A 22,102-nucleotide genomic window follows, 5' to 3' on the forward strand; every position below is an offset into this window, starting at 1 on the left:
TATTTTTTTGTGTTGCCGCTCCTGTTACCGTACTCCGTTAAGGTGTAACCGTTACCGTTTTTGTTTTTGGTCTATGGTTGTATTGGTGCGGATATTAAACGCTTTATAGTTTGCACATGAATGGGGGCAACCCCGGTTTTGTCTTTCACTATTTTTCCTCTCCCTCGTCTTCCCTGAACGATTAACGACACATTAGCGAAAATTTAAGGGTGATACTGTCGGATCTGGGGAGGAATCTGAGTGGTTTGACTAATAGTGAGAATTTTTTTTGTGTTGTTGTTTCGAATATAGCGCTGTCTGACAAGATGCGGTTTTTGTGTCGGAAGGCACAGGGGCTGCCAGAGTGGTGGCCAGCCCTGGTCGCTGGAGTTCAAGACCTCTTCGGTCCTCCCCAGGGAAGGGGGAGTTGTGACGTAACGCGTCCGGTCGCGTTCGTCACAAGGGCGTAAGCTCGACCGAGGGGGTCGATTTGGGGCTCCTCCTCGCTGAGACGAGGGGGGGACGTGACTTTGTTTTACGTTTATTTCTTTCTTTTCTAGTTTCCGCGTTACCGTATCAGATTAATTAGGGTATTTAGGACTAAGGCGCCGAGTGAAGGCTTAATCTTATTGTACCACGAACGGAGGAGGAGCAGCCATCGGGGGAAAAAGTAGCGCGAGCAGTCGACAGTAGGAGAGGTGCCCCGCGCAGAGTTTCCCCGCCGAGCCGTGCACCGAGCCCGGCTGATTATTACCGCCCTGAGCCGCCTGGATACCGCCGCCCTGAGGATACCGTGGCAAAAACGATACCGCATAGCAGCCGGAAGGATTCATGAGAGGAATCACGCCGAGGGCACGCCACCGGGCTGCAAACCGGGGGAGCGACCGTCAAGCTGTCATCCGCCGCCACGTAGATCGGTTTGGTCACGGCATGGCCAGCCGGGCCGACCGAAAATGGCAGAGCGTTAACACTCGCCTCGGCGGAAGTCGTCACGCGCGGACCACGAGGCAGTTCGAGAGGCGAAGCGGCGCCGCATGAGATCGAGGCGTGCGGATCGACCGAAAATCGAAGCACGCGCATGCGCGGCGGCTCGAGCCGGCCGGCGCGGGACCGGGGCTCCTCACTGTTCGGCAAGCCGTGACTGTGCGTACTTGGCAAAGGACGAGCCTCAGATACCGAAATCGCTACCGAAGACTTCAGAGACCAGGACTCCGTTCATTATTGTAAGGCCAGCACTCGGCAGCCATCGATTAAGTAAGATTCGGAAAAGGCGGTCAACCCTCGTGCGGGACCGGATACCGGATACCGTTTCCGCTGGTGATTGCGGCGATCCGAATCCGATATAGTTAGTGATATTTGTTGTGTAACGTAACTCGAAGTAAAGAGTAGAGTTTTGTGGCCGCACGAGGGCTCGGACCGACCGGCCCCGAAGAATTGATACCGCGAGTACGTCCCTCTCGGACTACGCCGGAGCCGACAGTCATAGGATTAGAATCATTGTTACCGCGACTTGTTTCCGCCATTATTGATTTTGTCTTTGTGCGAGCGGAGAGCCTCGCCGGCCTCCTGCCGCGTATTATCAATTTTGTCTTCTCCACCTTGTGGTGTCTCTAATGAGTTTTTGTCTCTATCACAGTAAAATTCGTGCATTTATTGTATACAGACGCATTGAGTAAGCTCCTTGCAGCCTTGTTACCGTTTTCAGTAGAGAAATATAAAATATTCTTTTGTTGTTTAATCAGTGAGTACCGAATCTTTATACGACCTGCCTCGATCCGACATCTCCACGCCTTCCGTCTCAAAAAGAACCACGCCACTCTATCGTCTCGCGAGAAAGAGCTACCGGCACTTGTAACGCTTTCCAGTTGGTTACCGTATTATAGCTGATTATTGTGTGGCGCGAGAAGTCGCGCCTGGCGCCCAACAATTTAGCGTATTGGGAAGTTACCGTTCTTGCAAGCTACCGCTATCGTATCAAGGGCAACCTCGATCGATATTGGGGGATACCGTATACAAGATACCGCTATCGTGTCGAGAGCCATCTCGCCCGATATTTGGGGGATACCGTCTATGAGTTACCGTTCTCGCTTCGAGCGTAAGCCTCGAGCGAGTGGGGGATACCGTATGCAAGCTGCTGATACCGTATCGAGAGCATTCTCGAGAAATATTGAGACTACCGTTCTAATAACTATCGCATCTAACTGGAAGAGCGTTACTCGTTACCGCATATATAGAAATTCCCGTTTAATTGAGCGTAGCCCCCTCGGACCTGGCGTTCCCGAGGGAAAGCGACGTTGCAAGACCAGTCTAAAAAATGATTGATATCTAAGATGATTTACATGGGATTTTGACTTAATCAAGTCACCTATTACGCTACGACAACGGCGAAGGCTCGTATGACATTTCATTCATTCACGGTTGATTTATTGAAGGAGTTATATTATTGTTTATTAATTATATATAAACTTTTGTTTTAATAAAAAAAAACGAATTATTCCACTTAAAAGTACTTATTATTTATATCTTATTAATCTTATTCTTTACATAAAATTATAACTTTAAAAATATTTTATAAATGTTTAACAATACACGTATAAACTGTACAAATGTAAACAAAATTTATTTGAATTATCTTATTCACTTAATTTTTGAGATAGTCATACTCAAGATAGATGGATTTAATAAATGTATCCTTAAAGACTTTAATATAAATAAATACAGGTATAATAAATTATACATAATTTTAGGCAATTTCTTTGACATTCATGGTAGCCATTTCTTGATCTGCTGTAGTTTTATTTCTTTCGTTGGGTATTACAATTCCATCCTCACAGATCTAAAAAAAAAACGACATTTAGTAGAATATTATTAAAATTCTTAAATTTCAATGAAAAAAATATACATTATGTAAATATTCTCAAGTTTGAAACGATTTATAAATAATACGTAAAATAAACGTAACATGTATTTTATTTATAATTCTAATGAAAATTTTTCTCATAATATCTTGTAACACTTAAGTAGATCATTTACGTTTTGAACCTTAAAAAAAATTGTTAGATATATTTTTATGTACAAAAACATATATATTTATTAAATCTGAAAAATCTCGGGGAGGTAAAAAAGAGGGTGAGTTTCCTATCCCGTGTGACATGGCAAGAGGAGTGGGTCAGCGAGAAGGAGCCCTTTGGAGTGGTTAAACGCCTTAGGGATACGGGTATCAAAGCACCGCGCACTGACGGCATCCTGGGCAAGGCCTTAGCAATGACCGCGCCGATCGTTGGCCCTCAGCTGGGGTAATTATATGAGGAGTGCCTTAAAGAGAGCAAATTTCCCCGGGCTTGGAAGGAGGCCAAATTAGTCCACCTTCCAAAGAAGGGAGAGCCCGCTGAGGAACCGTCTTTCTATAGGCCAATCTGTTTGCTGGGCGAAGTCGGCAATAGCCCGGGAGATAACGATATTTAAAAAAAATGATTTGCTTAGTCTTGGAATAAAGTGTTTTCTCTTATTTAAGTAGTACTGTTGACGAAATGCAGAGTCTCGCTGCGGCGTCTCGCTGGAATAGACGTCGCAACACCTTTGATCTTGTCATAAAAACACTTACTTTGAAATAATTTGCTTAGTACTAAACTTTTAGGTATTTATTGTTTTTTGTATAAAAAAATGTTTTAGTAGAGTCTGGCATGCAATTAGCAGTGGAAAACGAGTCTGGCGTCTTCCCAAAGTTGTTGCAAAAACTCGATGTGTAGAATTATTTGCTTAGAGTTGTAACTTTTCAAGATAATTGTTAAAATATTTAAAAATATAAAAAAATGAGTCTGGCTACTAGTAGTGGCTTGAAAATCGGTCTGGCAGCCTTTTTAATGTCGTCCACCCGAGCACGCCAGCATGCCGGCAACTCGTTGCCCAACGGCAGCTCGTTGCCCCCGAATATTATTTAACACTTTACACATTACAAATGACTTTATTAAAAGTAAAATTTATTGAAGTAACAATTTTAATATATAAAATTGTAAAAAAAATGTGGCTGCTGATATTGATCAAAAAATCTGTCTGGCAACATCTTTAACGTTTTAATTAATATCATTTTTACTTTAAATTTATATTTTTTCTCATTGTTATTAATTTTATTGATGTTTGAGATATCGCGAATCATTTCTTTATAACAAAGGAACACCACATAGTTTCGAGAATTTTCCTGAGCTAGCTAATCTAGCTAGGCACTCTGTTTTTCACATATTGCGTGTCTGAAATAAAATTAAACAAAGTACTTTAAAAGTTCAAAATTTCATGAACAGAATTAATCAAAATATCAATCCTTTTCAAACAGATTTAAAAAATAATTTATTATATAACATTTTAAACGGGCAGGCTGCAACCAATAATATAGCAGATTTTCTATTAAATGTCGAAATAAACGGACAAGATTACGTGAAAAATTTATTGAAGAATGTGCATTGGATGAAAAACGATTTATGAAAACAATTAAACAAAATAAAATAATGACATTTACAGATACAGTAAAAAAAAGAAAGTTACAATAGCAAGAAAAGTACAAGAAATACGAATGCAAAGAGACTTGTTTGGCCATCTTTTAGGTATTGCACTTGAAAACAAAATAGATCTTGAGAAAATTTTGTCGTATCCATTGACACCAATACCTTTTTCTCTGTATCACATCGACGGAACTATGTATTTATCTCATACGAGGATGCATTTTTCAGTGCAAACCTATGCAAACATTTTCAATTTGCAAATTTCGTCACTATGCAGGCAATATGCTGACATTGTCTGTCTGGGATTTCATTAACGTGTTTATTAATTTTTAGTTACAGATCTCTTACATTTTATTAATGCATAAATTAATTCTTATAATACGTTTATTAAAGGTAAGAAATACTCAGAGGAAAGTCGTCTATTTTTATTAGATATCGCAATTCCTAAAACTGATACAGCCCAATAAACTTTTTCTACGTGGTAAAATCAAATATCAAAATTCCCTAATGGGGAAGCTTCGTTCGCATAACTACTCAGATTTGCTTGTGTTAATGTGAGTCTGGAGTAGTAAAATTTCGTGGGAAGTCAGCTATGCAACACACATGCACATGTACGTCGAACGCTCACAATCCGAGGACGGTTTCGAATTTTAAAATAAAGACTAACCATAGTTGTTAGCGAAACCCGGAATTTTTATTCTTGCAATAGTTAAAATTGGGCATTGTTAAAAATTCAAAATTGAATATCTCAGCACCTAATAGAGCTAGCAATGTTTTCCAAGAAGCATTTTCAAGATTCGGATTGCCACTTAAAAAAATTTTATATTACAGTTATGTGTGATACGTTTTTCCAAAATGGCGTATGACAAAGCAAAAACACGCGAAATTGAAAAATATTGGTCCGATTTTGCGATGATCCATGGCATGAGGCAAGTATCACAACTTAATGGGATAAAAAGCATGCGATAGTACAGAGTTTTCCCTTCAAAATGCTTTTTTACTCATCTCGATGCGATGATTTTTCGCTGAGATATGCGCATTTGAATAAAAAGGCAGTTTTTTACTTTAAATGCCTATATCTCAGCGAAAAATCATCGTATCGAGACGAGTAAAAAAGCATTTTGAAGGGAAAACTCAGTATCATCGCATGCTTTTTATTCCATTAAGTTGCGATACTTGCCTCACGCCATGGATCGTCGCAAACTCGGACCAATATTTTTCAATTTCGCATGCTCTCGCTTTGTCATACGCCATTTTGAAAAAAATTATTACGCAAAATTTTACTAAATCAATTCTTAAAGTAGACATTTCAAGCTTTAAATTCTTTTTTTAGAAACCTTTCTATCTTTATTACTCGCGTAGTTATCGTCATTGGAAGTTTAGTGATTTTTTGACAAATTTTAGGTGTACCGCTTTTTTTTCGAGTGAGTGTATATATATATGTTGATTTATGTTTATATGTGTAGTACCCTTCCGATTATTTTGAAACTTAAATACGTCATACTAGGGAAGTCATAAATATTTTCTACAAAAAATAGTGATAGTACTCTATCTGGATTCTATAGAAAAAAAATTTTAAAAGGTTTTGACAATTTTTTTGACCCGTATTTTTTGAAAAAAAAAAAAAAAATTCCATAATTTTTTTATAGCATTGTAGGATTGAAATCCATAACATTTTTTTTTTATCAAAATCGGTTTAGCCGTTTTCAAAAAAAATTTTATTTTCGATTTTTCTTCTTTTCCTCATAACTCTCATAAAAATTATATTTTAGATATAATACTTGGAGAAATTTAATCTCACATCAATGTTAACTTTTTGTAAAAATGTTAATCAAATTAAGGGGAGGAGGGCAGCACACATGCTTGTCCTGCTACGCCCATTATGCATTTGAAAATAATTTAATGTAGCGATGTCACCTTCAAAATCAATGTTGACAGGATTATGACCCCGAGTAACCTTCACGAGAATATTTTATGAAATTAGCCGTTGTGTATTGTTTGTTAAAAAATTATTAAAGAAAAATATTTTATACACACACACACACACACACATATATATATATGTATATATATATATATATATATATATATATATATATATAAATGTTTAACACACATGCATATAAGAAACAAAACTTTTTTTATTAAAAAATTATAGATCTCTATTGTTTTATTAATCAAACTGTTCTACTACCTTCTTTTAGCGCCTTTATTTTGTACATATTATTTTAGTTGATTATTTTACGTTTAAATATTCTTACGATGTAGCCTTCTGTTTATAACAATTTATATTTATTTATTATTCTCTTTGTACATATACAATAATAGCAATTTTATCAACATGTTACAGTTATTTTATACTTACGATCGAGGATGACTTAACTATTGTAAGTCACTCAGTAATGTGAGTTTTATACTCAAATAGTGACGTCATTACTTACAAGGGAACGGACAGAACTGTCCCTCACCGATTTTAATGAGCTTTGGATATGTTGTAGAACATAAAAAAATATTACACCCATATTTTTTTTTATCTGCGTATCTCGACGTTTAGGGGTTGAAACCACCTCTCGAAAATGACGCATTTTTTCGTTTTTTGCGAATATCTTTGAAAATACAAGGTTTATGAAAAAATGTTCTATACGAAAGTTTTATGGCATTTTATATTCTTTACAATAGTATATTTATATTTTTTAAAATTTTAAAATTTTTTAATTTATTCCACCCCCACCCCTTTTTTCAACATTAAAAAAATTTTGTAAGGACAAAAATTAAAGAGCATTAAAAGCTGAATCCACCCATATATAATAACATATGGGTTCCATCATTCTCAATTATTAGCAAAACGAGATAGTAATCTCGCGCTATAGATGCCGCGCTAGAAGTAGTGTTGCGTTATTTCTTTAGTCGCGTCACACTCAATAACTGCCTCTTCTGCGTATATTTTTATATTAAAACATAAAAATGGATTAATCTTAATTATATAATACGCAACGTATTACACGATATAAAGCATAAGTGCATATATATAACAAAAGTAGCATATATACGTATGTGCCTACGTACATTTTCATTGTTACAAATGCGAATATAAATTAATATGAAGCAAAATATTTTTTAACATTTAAAACTGCAAATACAATATAATGAAATATATAATATCAAGAGAAAAATATAAAACATAAACTGCAATAACTATTTGCATAATTATATTATTTACACTATATGCACGTAGCACGCTCTAATAATAAAGATAATATAAGTATATAAGTATATAATTTAATTTAATTTGAAGTTTGAAAATACATTTATACGGATGTATATATACATTTTGCATACGACACGGACAAATAACTTTAATATCAGTGTTGATAAAGGCACCGGTTGTTTTCGCGCAAGCGCATCACGTGAGGCTTCAGTAAAATATCCATTAGTAATAGGAAGGAGATATTAAATTAAGATATATAATTAAGATTAATCCATTTTTATGTTTTAATATAAAAATATACGCAGAAGAGGCAGTTATTGAGTGTGACGCGACTAAAGAAATAACGCAACACTACTTCTAGCGCGGCATCTATAGCGCGAGATTACTATCTCGTTTTGCTAATAATTGAGAATGATGGAACCCATATGTTATTATATATGGGTAGATTCAGCTTTTAATGCTCTTTAATTTTTGTCCTTACAAAATTTTTTAAATGTTGAAAAAAAAGGGGTGGGGGTGGAATAAATTAAAAAATTTTAAAATTTAAAAAAATATAAATATACTATTGTAAAGAATATAAAATGCCATAAAACTTTCGTATAGAACATTTTTTCATAAACCTTGTATTTTCAAAGATATTCGCAAAAAACGAAAAAATGCGTCATTTTCGAGGGGTGGTTTCAACCCCTAAACGTCGAGATACGCAGATAAAAAAAAATATGGGTCGAATATTTTTTTATGTTCTACAACATATCCAAAGCTCATTAAAATCGGTGAGGGACAGTTCTGTCCGTTCCCTTGTTAGTGGTTTATAGAAACGCGCAAGTAATCACATTTTTAAATGACGAAGTTATCGCAATTATAACCTTACTTTTAATGTGAGTATGCGAGACTCAGTAAAGCATACAATTTTGAAATTGTAGGTAAAAACTCACTTTAGTTGAATCTCATTTGAATATGCATTCAATTGAGTTATGATGCCACAAGTGAAAATTATCTAAGTTTTGATGTACCAGGTATGTAAATATGAAACCGGAAATTTTGTAAAGAAAATACACGTTTATTGTATGAAAATGATAAAAAATATTTTATTTGAAGTATTGCCCATCGCTAGTTATACATTTTTCCCATCTCTCTGACAATTTGTGGATGCCACGCCAAAAAAAACTGTTCCTCTTTTGAGGCAAACCAGTCATCGAGCCATTTTCGTACTTTCGTAAGATGTGAAGCGCTGTTCAGCAAGTGCGTGTCCCATCGATGCAAATAAGTAATAATCGGATGAAGCCAAGTCTGCTGAGTAAGCCGCATGCGAAAGTATTTCCCAGCCAAACGCCTCAATCGTTTCCTTGACCGGTTTTGCTGTGTGTGATGGTGCATTATCATTAAGCAAAATCACTTTGTGTTGCCTTTCTTGATATTCTGGTCGTTTTTCATATATAGCTTGATTCAAATCGATCATTTATTGTTGGTAGCGTTCAGTATTAACGGTTTCGCCAGGTTTTAGCAGCTCATAATAAATCACACCCCTCTGATCCCACCAAATACAAAACATTGTCTTCCGTCCATAGCGATTTGGCCTTGCAGTCGATGTCGATGGTTTGCCTAGAGTTACCTATGATCTTTTACGCTTAGGATTCTCAAAATATATCCACTTCTGATCGCCAGTCACAATTCGATGGAGAAATGACTTTCTTTTGTATCTGGCGCGCAGCATTTCGCAAGTGGTTTTTTGGTTTTCCTGCTGTCTTTAATTCAGTTCATGTGGAACCCATCCCATTATTCCATCTTCTGGATCTTTCCCATGGCTTTCAAACTATGAAGACAGCTTCTCGTATCACATTTAATTGATCCGTGAGTTGTTGTTGCGTTTGAGCGTCATCCTCATCCAACAATGCTTGCAATTTGCCGTCTTCAAAATTTTTCGGTGGTCTTCCACGTTCTTCGTTTCTCACGTCAAAATTGTCACTTTTGATTTTTTTAAAACACTCAAAACACTGTGATTTACCAAGTGCATGCTCACCGTAAGCTTCGACAAGCATTCGATGCGATTCTGCAGCAGTTTTCTTCAAATGGTAACAGAAAATCAATGCTGTCTACAAATCGTAGTTTCCAGGCACAAAATTCAATATGTTTAACGCTATTAAAAACTATGCTGCTGTATAAAACTTGTATTGTTGTGAGTTGAAAATCTTTATCAGATGTCAAAGCAAGAAAATGGCGCCAATGACGCGGTTTGACGGTAACTTTGACGGTAACGTTGACAGCTAGCGCCATTTATGTGCAAATTCCGGTTTCATATTTACAGACCTAGTAAATGGAAAGATATATTAGAGTGTCATGACTATAGATTAATAGACAAATAGTCAGTGACCCGGGTTAAGGCAAGACCAGGATTTCCATACTTTTGTTAACACAAATTTTGCCTTTAAGTTCGAATCCAAGGTATTTGACCACAAAACGAATTCCACAACTTACAATTAGTTTAACTAGAATTAAACTAATCATATCCAATAGATTGTTGTAAGTGAGATACACACACTGAAAATATCGCGAGCGATGAAGGTATCAGATGACACCTTGCGTGTGTGATACCGTCCAGCCTTTACGGCAAAAGTCGCACCGGTTGACGCACTGTTACTACCCGAAATCTATCGACTTTGTGGTGGATTCTACTTAGACTTGCTATCTAGCAAAAGTGTTCTTCACTTGGATACAGTACAATTGGACACATTGCAGATGGACACGTTGCAAATGAGTGGATATAATTTGCCCACGTTCGAAATGGCCACGCGTAAATTTGACCACGTTCGAAATGGCCATGTTTGGAATGATTTTTTTCTTGTTTACGTGGGGAGTTGCAAACCCATGTGGTGCAGAGAATGCTTTGCGCGCACACACACACACATGCACACACACGGGGATGCAAGGGGGCCATCGGCTCTCCTCCCGCATCCACCCCATCTAAGTCGCTAACCCATGTGCATTGTACTGGAAATTTTGTAAAACATACGTGGCCATTTCGAACGTGGCCGTTTCGAACGTGGCCATTCCGAACGTGGCTATTTCAAACGTGGTCAAATTCACGCGTGGCCATTTCGAACGTGGCCATTTTGGACGCTCCCGGTGCAAATAGACACAAAATAATGTACACTGTATATTTCTACACCGCAAAATTGTACACCGTACATTTCTAAACCGTAACTATGGGAACACACGCACACACACGCGCGCGCGCGTACAATGTACAACTTTGCGGTGTACACAATTTTTGTGTCGAAATAAACTGTGTTCATTTGAATCGTGCACATTACTTTATGTCCATTTGCAACGTGTCCATCTGCACTGTGTCCAATTGTACTTTGTCCTAGTGAGCCATTCCCATCTAGTGACAATAACGTTTTAATGGTCTATTATCAACTTTATCATCTATTATAATGGGTTTATTATTGTTTGTTACCTTAATACTTCTTATTATAACGCAAGTCAAAGTACCAATGTGTAAAGTGTATAAGAGTTTAAAATAAATACATATACCTTGTAACAATGCAACTTTCTCCCTGAGAATGTTACTCCGACAACCATCCGTGACGGTGTTCGACCGGTTCGTCGAACGAAGGCACATAGCGCCTCATAAATCATACCACACGCGAAATACGGCATCGTTGCAAAGAGTCCTGTCACGACGCACCGTACTGAATCCGTGCACCCGCTAAAATGGTGCGCACGCGTCGTACGATTTTGAACGTGGAGAGACCATTGACGAGACTTTCCGATGAGCTCCGAGACGCTCCAAAATTTACAAAAAAACAGTATAAAAATTCGAATCTTATCAGGTAACGACATTTCACTCAGAGCCACGATCGGCACCAGATCTCCTGGTCTACGAGAAACTGTCTTGAAACAAAGTGAAGTGTCTTCGCCTCCGCTGAGAGTTCCCGACAGCCGACATCTCGTAGCCCGTGTAGTCCGCTCCTGCAATCGGCACAACAGGGTCGAGCGTCTCGGCTCCCGCCAAGCGTTCTTGGCAAGTCGAGCCCCTTCATCTGTGATTCTATACAGTGGCAGAGCGACATAGAACCGGGGTTAAGCGTCTTGGCCTCCATTGAGCATTCTTCGCCATCGCACCATCGGCCTCAGCCTTCCTATAAAATATATTTTTCTACCGCCGTAATTAGGACTTCGTCTTCGCACTCCACGAATCTCGCGTTGCGAACACGTTCGCACCGGCACACTTCTATGCACCACTCTCACCGACTCGTCCGGGAACTGGTGCCACCCCACGAATTACCACGAAGCTTTGCGCCCAGGACACGCACAAGTTAGAGAAGAAATTCTCCGCGCCCTTGTTTATTTTATACTAGTGTACATATTATAATCACAACGTTTGTTATCTCGATGTAATTGTCCGTACGTAATGTAACAAACCGCAGTTCGTATAATCGTTTTAAAACTTATGTAATATTTTCATAATAGCTCTAATATAGTGTTTAATTCTCGTTATTTTTCCTCTCTCATTCGAATCACTTCCGATCCTGAATCACCGACAAGCTTATCCAAATCGCTCGGAAGATAGGTTGTTTCAATCTTTTTTAAACTCGGTGTTATCACTGAGCAACTTGATCTCGAGGAGACTTTGGCAGCGATCCTGAATTGTGTCCCGTAATCAGGGGACAATAAAATAAATTTGTTTTATATGTAACTCTTATATCAAGTTGTGGAACTGAGCCTTACTCGTTTTGTGGTCAATCCACACCAAAATTTATTATTATCTTATTTGGCCTGATTTGTCTTTTTTTTCACAGGTGATACCGATGTTTTCGAACATTCGGCAATATTCCATGTCTGTGCCATCGTAAAACTTTGTAAAGAAAGCAGAAATAAGCACTTGTAACTCAAAACCGAGCTATTTCACGGGTATTTTAATAACGATGGTCTGATTACTTCGCGTTATCTGTCGCGAGCATTGTCGAACAGCACAAACAACAAGGAGTGGTTGGGGTTACTGCGCAAATCGGACAAAAACTCATCCGTTTATGCTCTCTTGCCGTACAGAGTATAGCTTATAGGGGCCTTTCGAAACTACACTCATATTTTATTCCGTTTATAAAACATTTTTGTTAATAATTTTTTAATGACTAATAAGCGGTTGGTACTTCTTGGAGGTTACTCAGGATCATGACTTTGATAACATGTCAAAGTCAATCTTATCGAAGGTGGCTCTTTTATAATAAATAATTTATTATTATTACAAATTATAATTACTTATTTACTTTACATTATAAATATATTAATAGTAATAACAAAGAATTACCCATAGTTTCTTGTTGTAATTCTACCTTGTAGGAAGGATTGTCGTATGCTGACGTCGTTTTACGAGGTGATATGTCAGCTTTACTACTTGTTCGTCTTTTCATCAGCATCATTAAAAGAATCAAGGTTGACAGTATTGCTAAGGAGGCCACAATGGCCACTATCACCAGCGGACCATAGTAATCTCCTTCATGAAGAGGAAGTGATGCAAATTTTCCGGCTGAAAGAATTAAAAAAAATTCTACAGTTAATTTTACACTCTTAAAAGGAAAAGTTTTATTGAATGAAATTTATTGTTGCCACTTTTTTGTAATGCTGGTACCTCGCTTGGCTTATTTCATGCTGCGAGAGCATTTATCAGCGCGATTGAATTTTGATACCTGTTAAATATTATAATTTATGAGAAAAGAGATACAGTCCTGTGAGAGTGTAAAGAATAGTCAAAAGTAAAAAGGAGAAATCGATTGATTCAGCGTTTATTGGTGTTCTAAGGCAAATCCTTTAAGAACATTTTTAGGAAAGATACATAAGTATCTTTTCTAGAAATGTATAGAGTATAAGAAGTATAGAGTATAAGAAATAAGATAAAAATAAAAACATAAAAATATAAGAAAGACAAAATAGTGTCACAGCAAAGTAAATCAAAATAATAGAAAATTAAGGGAATGCTAAAGTATCCGTCAAACTTGACCGGGGTCGATAATGTGGAGTTTTTCGTGTCTATCATTAACGAGATTTCGTATTTATTTCTTCTATAGATTTGGAAATTCTTTTACAAAATTAAAGTAGACGTATTAATACCAGCTTATTATAAATTAAATTTTACATCGAAAATTAAAAAAATTTTTTTAGACTGCACTTTTTATTAACCTGTATCTGGATTTGCAATTACAAAAAGTTTATAAAGTTAATCTTCTTTGCTAGACTTTTAATCTTTGTTCGAATTGCACGATATTATTCGTATATATAATCTCTAGAGGAATATGTTTTACTACTGTGATCAAAATATAAGGTGAATTTTTCATTTAAACTTCGCGGGTACTATAAAATCATGAAATTATTTTTTTGTGGGTTGGTAGTACTGCGTTTGACATCTATGCAGAGTTTTATGTCAATATATTCAATTGCTGCACGTGTTTCTGTAAACATACAAAAATGAGTTTTTCGATTTTTACTATGTCTGATTTTACTATGTACTGATTTTGTTGAACAAAGAATTTGCATGAAATTTTATTTGCGAAATGAATATTCTGCCGCGAAAACGTTGAGGATGTTGCAGAAGGCCTTTGGTGATAAGGCTATGTCGCAAAAAAATATTTACAAGTGATACAAAGACTTGAAAGAAGACCGAGAACGAGGTCAAAACGAAGCGCCCCGGACGACCATCGACATTTACCGATGAAAGCCACATCAAGGAAATCAAAGATTTGGTGCTCGAAAATCGTCGATTGACAATTAGAGACTTTGCTGATGCTGCGGGCATTTCATTTGGATCAACCCAAACCATTTTAACCCTCGGAGAACACACCTATTTTTTCGATCACGAAGAATACTGTGGATCAATCTGACCCTACACACACTTTGATCGTCTACTATTTTAAATTGACGAGTGCGATCAACTTGAAAAAATTTCCAGATGTACTTGGAACATTGTTAAATCAATTGATATGAATAAAAAGTGCTGTTGAAATTATTTACATATTTTAAAAAATTCACAAAGAAATTTTTTTTTAAAAACATAATTTACGAAAAAATTGTATTTTTTTATTTTTTTAATATTTTTGGCTAAAAATTTACGTGTGTATTCTTGAAATGTAGTAGAATCAAGAAAAAAAATTGTACTTTAGTGTACCTTTAAAAAAAGGTATTTATTTTGTTAGGTAATGAAAGAGGTTTTTAAGGTAAAAAAAATCAAACATATTTGTAAAAAAATTTTAGAAAAATTTATTTCTTATTACATATATGTGAATACTTTATTATTTAAATGACTTGTGGTAAAAGTTAACTTATTTATTGTTGGCGATGGCTTCACTGTAATCTGAATACAACGTGTTAGTGTTGGACTGTACTGACACATTATTCACCTCAGAAGAACTGTTGTCATCGAAATATTCTTGCACGTACTAAGGCATTCTGAATACGTGGCCGCAAACTATATGCCATCGTGCTCATTATTGAAAAACCGACGCTTAGTACACAACAGGGTCAGAATGACCCTGTACCAACTTCGAATAATGCCCAACACCTATTAGGTGTTGCGCTGTACAAAAGGAGCATCTTAACATATAGTTAGTACCCCAAACTACAGGTAGAAGGCCTCAGGCCCGCCAATTTTCAACATGCTTTCAAGATATTTACAATCAAATTCGAGGTAAGGGTCAAATTGACCCTATGTGTTCTCCGAGGGTTAAAAGATGTTTTGTGGCTCAAACGCGTCAAATCTCGATTGGTTCCAAAAACACTCAATTTTTTGGAAAAAAGCGTCGCGTTGACATCTGTGAAATAATGATTTCTGATTGCCAAGACTTCATGAAACGCATCATTACGGAAGATTAGACTTGGATCTATGCATACGACCCAAAAACTGATCAATCGAGCAAATATCATGCAAAAGGTGAACTAAGACCGGAAAAACCGCGCCAAAGTTGCTCAAAAATCAAGATCATGTTGACAGTTTTCTTCGATTATCGCGGTGTTGTGCATTATAAATTTCTTCCGCCAGGCCAAACTGTTAACAAGGAATATTATTTGAGTGTTATGCGTCGTTTGCGTGAAACTATTCGCCTCAAGAGGCCAGAATTATGGGCAAACAGTTCTTTTTGCACTACGATAATGCACCGTCTCACACTGCATTAGTTCATTTCGCCAAAAACTCGACCCATATCGTTCTACAACCACCGTATTCGCCTGATTTAGCACCGTGCGACTTCTGGCTGTTCAACAAACTCAAAAGACCACCTTGACGGGGACATCGTTTCGACTTGATTGAGGAGATAAAAGCCGAATCGAAGAAAGTATTGAAGGCCATCCCGGAAAGACTTTTCTGACTGTTTCGAGGATTGGAAGAAACGTTGGCATAAGTGCATTGTGTCGGACGGGGAGTACTTTGAAGGCGATGAAATTAATTTGGAAGAATAAATAAAGATTTTCCATTTTATAAACAAACTCACCTTATTTTTTGATCACAGTAGTATTTTGTACATATACGTCGTAAATGTTATATATTAAGCAAATTTTTTAGTAAGAATACTAGGCCGGTTCTAATTCGGGAGCTCCGAAGGGTGCAGGTGTGCGAGGGAACTTGTAAGCGCGGAGGGAGGGTGTCACGGCGGGAGGGATGACGTCACACGGGGTTCCCGGGAAGAATCCCTTATCAGAAGTAAACTGATATCTCGCTTATCAGACGTAAACTATTTCGGGGACGCCTTTGAAAACCCGAAATGTTTATTAGCCATAACAGTAAATATACTATGTCGGTTTTAAACGCGAAGTGGCGCGCGTGTCGCTGCTTTTTTGTAGAGATTTCGAAAAACAAAATTTTCAAAAAATTTTGATTGCGCAGTTTTAAAGTACATTAGAAACCATAAAAATTTTGTTTGAAATTTTTTTTATATCTTCTACTGTTTCGACGATATTTACTTAGAAAGATAAAAACCGATTTTTCTTCAAGAGGGTTTTCACCACTTCAACGGCCGTATGGGCATGTATAAAAAAATGTGTCTCTTATTTTGATCTAGACTACAACATATTCTAAGCATATTAAAATCAGTGAATGGCACTTGGGTTGTGTTACTTGTGAGCAAGGTAAACTTAAATTTTCTTTGAATGACGTTTGATATGTAAGCTATCCGGTGTCTCTCGGCACGAGTCGCATGGGCTCGTCGCCGTTAAGCCACATTGTAATCATCGACCTCGTGGGTTTTATAAACTCGGTAGTGAAGGTTGGGATCGTGCACGGGGACTTCATGTGGAGGGTCCGAGGCCGTTCAGACTAAAGAGACGCCGGTGACGCAGTACGAAAATCGTAGAAAGTTGAGAATGTTGACCGAGCGTCTTCCTCCACGCTTACACATCGTTTGGCTTGTGCGTGTGTGGGTCAAAGAGAGGGGAGAACAATGTAGGCAAATCGGACGTGTCTTTGGGACATGAGACGTTATTGTTTTTCCGGGCAGAAACTTTGGGACCGTCGTGAGTAAAGGATGCGTATAGTTCTCAAGTACCATTGTGTTATATTCAGTCGCACATTGCATTATACCGCGTAGTAAAAGTCTTATTGGTAATCAAACTCATCTTTGAAATCACTTCTCCTAGCCCATCACATATTGTGTGTGTGTGTGTGTGTGTGTGCGTGCGTGCGTGCGTGCGTGCGTGCGTGCGTGCGTGCGTGCGTGCGTGCGTGCGTGCGTGCGTGCGTGCGTGCGTGCGTGCGTGCGTGCGTGCGTGCGTGCGTGCGTGCGTGCGTGCGTGCGTGCGTGCGTGCGTGCGTGCGTGCGTGCGTGCGTGCGTGCGTGCGTGCGTGCGTGCGTGCGTGCGTGCGTGCGTGCGTGCGTGCGTGCGTGCGTGCGTGCGTGCGTGCGTGCGTGCGTGCGTGCGTGCGTGCGTGCGTGCGTGCGTGCGTGCTGCGTGCGTGCGTGAGTGCGTGCGTGCGTGCGTGCGTGCGTGCGTGCGTGCGTGCGTGCGTGCGTGCGTGCGTGCGTGCGTGCGTGCGTGCGTGGTGCGTGAGTGAGTAGTGCGTGCGTGCGTGCGTGCGTGCGTGCGTGCGTGAGTGCGTGCGTGCGTGAGTGCGTGCGTGCGTGCGTGCGTGCGTGCGTGCGTGCGTGCGTGCGTGCGTGCGTGCGTGCGTGCGTGCGTGCGTGTGTGTGTTGTACTTCGTTAAACGCAATATTTACCGTTTTTTGTTGTTTTCCTGACGATATCTTAAAAAATACAAATGACCCTCTAATTCTAACAGTTTTGGATTCAGAGATCAAAAATACATAAGATCTACTACCTTTCAATTGATTTCTTATTTAAGCCCCTATTATACAGTTTTACCAATTGTTTTACCAAAGTGTTATAAGATAAATAATTTTCTTATTTTAATAGTTAATGTTGCGCATTTAAGAATGAAATTAAGAATGAAATTTGATTATCAAGAATAAGTTGATTGCGTTGTTTTTTAACAAAAAAGTCTTTTTCTTTAAAATTTAAATGTAAAATTGATAAATTTTTTATATAATAAAAAATATAAAATATAAAATATCCTAAAAATTTTTGTTTTCAGTTTTATTGTCCTAAAGATGCTAAAAGAGGATATTGAAACAGGATGCTAAAAGAGGATATGAAAAAGGAATTAGGAAAAGAGATGAGGAAAATAAGGGAGCAAGAAAGGAGAATGAAGGAGGAGATTGAAGAAATTAGGAGCAATTTTAGGCGGAGAAAGGAGGAGTGGGAAAGGAAAAAAACGGAGAGAGATGGTATAGAAAATGAAAGGTAAGGTAGAAAAAATGGTGAGAAAAATAGAGTTAAGGGGACAGGAAAAAGAGGGGGTGCAAGGAGTCAGAGGAGAAGAATGGGGAGAAAAGTTAAGAGGGATAGAATAGAGGCTAGAGAGGAGGATGAAAAAGAGAAAGGAAGGATTTAGTGATTAGGGGTTTGGAGATTAAAAAAGGGAAGAGGGAGGTGGCGGTAAAAGACCTATTAAAGGAAATAGGAGTGGAGGCGGAGATCGAGGAGATTAGAAGAATGAGGGATGAGAGGAAGGGTGGAAGAGAAGCAGTAATAGTGAGAATTAGCAGAGAAGAGCAAAGGAAAGAAATTCTAAAGAAAAATGCAAAATTGAGAGGGAACAAGGAGAGAATAGGGAATGACTGGGCCTAGAAAGAGAGAAAAATGAGATGGAAGATGAAGGAAATTGCGACGGAGAATGAGAGTAAAAGAAACAAAGCGTGGATAGGTTGAGGAAGTATCAGAATTAATGATGCTTAGTGGATGGAGATGGTCGAATAGAGAGAAGTATTGAAAAGTGAGAGGGATAGGGAAAGTAAGCGTGAGAAGAAAAAAAATGGAGAGAGGAAAAGATGCGGAGAAGGAGAGGTAGAAAGGAGGGGGAGTGGCTCATTTGGATACAGTACAATTGGACACAATGCAGATGGATACGTTGCAAATGGATACAAAATAACGTATACGGTTTAAATGGACACGATTCATTTGGACACAGAAATTTTGGACACAGTAACTTTGGACACACAAGATATAAATTTTGGACACGTTAAAAATGTACAGTTTAGACCGTAAAGTTGTACACCGTACATTTCTACACTATAAAGTTGTACACCGCAAAGTCGTACACCCTACATTTTTACCCCGTTCAGTTGTACATTGTGAATTTCTACACCATGCATTTCTACACAGATTTAATATTTGCTGCTTTAATAAATAAAACAGAGAATATATTATCGCGGAAAATATGTCATCATATCTGTGATACAATCAAACAAACAGGGTAAATCTTTTACGCATTTAAATAAACAACTTTGCTATGTATGATTTTACGTGTTTAAATAAACCATGTCCATTTGAACCGTGTGTCTAAAAGTTACTGTGTCCCAAATTTCTGTGTCCAAATAAACTGTGTACATTATTTTGTGTTTATTTGCAACGTGTCTAATTGTACTGGGTCTAAGTAAAGGCCACTCGAATGTAGGAAAGGTAGAGGAGAGATAAAAGAAAGAGACAAGGATAAAATGTGAAAAGTGGTGTTTTAGGACGTAACAGAAATAAAAAATAAAGATAGAAAATTTTGGGAAGAGTTAAGGGAGTGTACTCTATTTGGCGGAAACATTGGAGGAGAAGGACTGGAGTAGATGGAAGGGAAAGTTTCCGAAGGGATACCAGATGGGCGTCAAAAAGAAACAGGAAAGAAAAGGCGATGGGAGATATGTTGATAAGAAAAGATGGGGATAAGAAAAGATTTGGCAGACAGAGAGGAGATAGTGATGAGAGGGGAAAAAATGCTTGTAGAAGGAGTGAAGGTAGGAGGGGACGTATGGAGGGTAGGTAGGTAGGGGTGTATGTGGGAGGAGAAAAAATTAAGGAAATGCTTGAAAAATTAGAAGAGTGGGTAGGGAGCAGCATGGAAGAGATTGGAAGATGATTGTGGGGGGGGGGGATTGTAATGTAAAAAGGGGAAAGGAAATAGGGTAATTCAAGGAGTTGAAGCTGTTAGAGAATTTGAGGGAGGAAGAGGCAGGAGCTCGAAGGATACCAAAATTAATAAAAAGGGTAGATTATTGGTAGACTTCATAGAAAAGAAAGGTTGAATAATATTCAATAGAAATACCAACGGAGAGATGAGGTGAGAGAATTAACATGCACAGGAGAAAAAGAGAGTAAGGTAATAGACTATGTAAATAAATATTAAAAAGGTAAAAGTTGAGGTAGTAGAAATGGTAGTGGGAGACTCGAATCAATCGATAGAGGTTAAATTATAGAGCAGCCAGGAAAGAGGACGATGGGAAAAGAAAAAATAGGGTATGGAGGTGGGTATGGGACGAAGAAGGTTGCACAAGTTTTAGAAACAAAATAGAGAAGATAAGAGAGAAGGAAAGAAAAGAGCTAGAGGAGGAAAAGAAGGAAAAGAGGAAAAGATAAAAACCGCGTTAAAAGTGGTAGAAAAAAAAGAGAGCGGAGAGGGATAAAATAAGGGATTGGTGGGATAATGCAGGGAGAAGAAAAGAGAGATGAGAGATAGTTTGAGGAGATAGAAAAAAGAGGCAATAAAGAGAGGAATTTAGAAAAAAGAGAATGGAATATAAAAACATGTGCAAGGAAAAGAAGAGGAAAGAAAACGAAAAATGGAAAAAGCAGGTAATGGAAGTCAGAAGGAAAGAGGATGTGTGGCAGTTAGTTAATAGAGAGAGGAGAAGGAGAAAAAAACAAATGAAAAGTTAAAGAAAGAAGAGTGGAAAATGCATTTTATGAAATTATTAGGGGTAGAAGGAAGGGTTATGGTAGGAAGGAGAAACAGAAGATCGGATACGGAGAAAAAAGTGAGTAGAGAGGAACTCAGGGAGATATTAAAAAAGTTGAAGGAAGCAACTGAGATGGATGAGTGGGAATTTTGCAACACCGTATAGAGGGGGAAGTTTAGCCGGATGGCTGAAGGAAAAGCATCATAGTACCAATAGTAAAAAAAGGAGAGGGAAAGGCAATAGGAGATTACAGGAGAGCTTTCTTGATGCCCATTTTCTATAAATTGTATGCAGCAGTTCTAGCAGAGAGACTGAGGGAACAAATGGAGGAAGATGCCGAATGGGATGCCGAGGGATGGTGCCGAAAAACCAAACAAGTTTTAGAAATGGGAAGAGAAAAATCGACAATATTTACACGTTAAACTGTTTAGTAAATTGACAGTTAAAAAAGAAAGGGAGTAAATTGGTGGCGGTACTTGTAAATCTGAAAGCGACATTCGACTCGGTAAACAGGAGTAGTACAAATAGAATAGACGTGGCCGTTTGCCCACGTCAATATTAGTCACATAAATACTGTCCATGTCAATATTGGCCGCGAACTCAATTGACCACAAGATGGACTGGCCACGTTAATAGTGCCCACGTCAATAATGGCTACGCGTCAATAATGACCACGTTAATATTGGCCACGCGTCATTATTGGCCACGTCACCATTGGCCACAAGTTAATATTGCCCACGTCAATATTAATAAATTTTTTTTTGTTTAGGGTGAAAAGTCGCAAACTCACGAGGTGCATAAAATGTTTCGCGCGCGCGCGCGCATGCATACACACACGGGGGGTGGTGGTGCAAGGGAGGCCAAAAGCCCCCCTCCCCTACTCACCCCGTTCAAGTTTCTTATCCCACTAATCCATGAACATTGTATTATAAATCTGCAAACACATGCGAACTTTACTTTGTTTGCAATGTACATGGGTTTGATTATTAATTTATTAATATTGACGTAGGCAATATTGACGCGTGGCCAATATTAACGTGGGCAATATTGACGCGTGGTCAAAAACGACGTGGCGAATAATGACGCGGGGTCAATAATGACATATGGCCAATAATGACGTGGCTAATACTGACGTGTGGCCAATATTGACGTGACCA

General features: G+C 38.2%; 1 protein-coding gene across 1 annotated transcript in view; it reads right to left on the minus strand.

Moving 5' to 3' along the window:
* Window positions 1-536: 536 nt before the first annotated feature.
* LOC105834699 (putative epidermal cell surface receptor) overlaps window positions 537-22,102 on the minus strand; it is a 215,931-nt gene continuing 194,365 nt past the window's right edge. The window contains exons 12-13 of the mRNA XM_036286688.1: window positions 13,020-13,213; window positions 537-2,815 (exon numbers count right to left, since the gene is read on the minus strand). Of these exons, the coding sequence (XP_036142581.1) occupies window positions 2,723-2,815; window positions 13,020-13,213 (287 nt within the window). The 3' untranslated portion in view covers window positions 537-2,722. The remainder of the gene's footprint in view (window positions 2,816-13,019; window positions 13,214-22,102) is intronic.

The sequence above is a fragment of the Monomorium pharaonis genome, chromosome 5 (assembly GCF_013373865.1).
Source record: "Monomorium pharaonis isolate MP-MQ-018 chromosome 5, ASM1337386v2, whole genome shotgun sequence".
Lineage (NCBI taxonomy): Eukaryota > Metazoa > Arthropoda > Insecta > Hymenoptera > Formicidae > Monomorium > Monomorium pharaonis.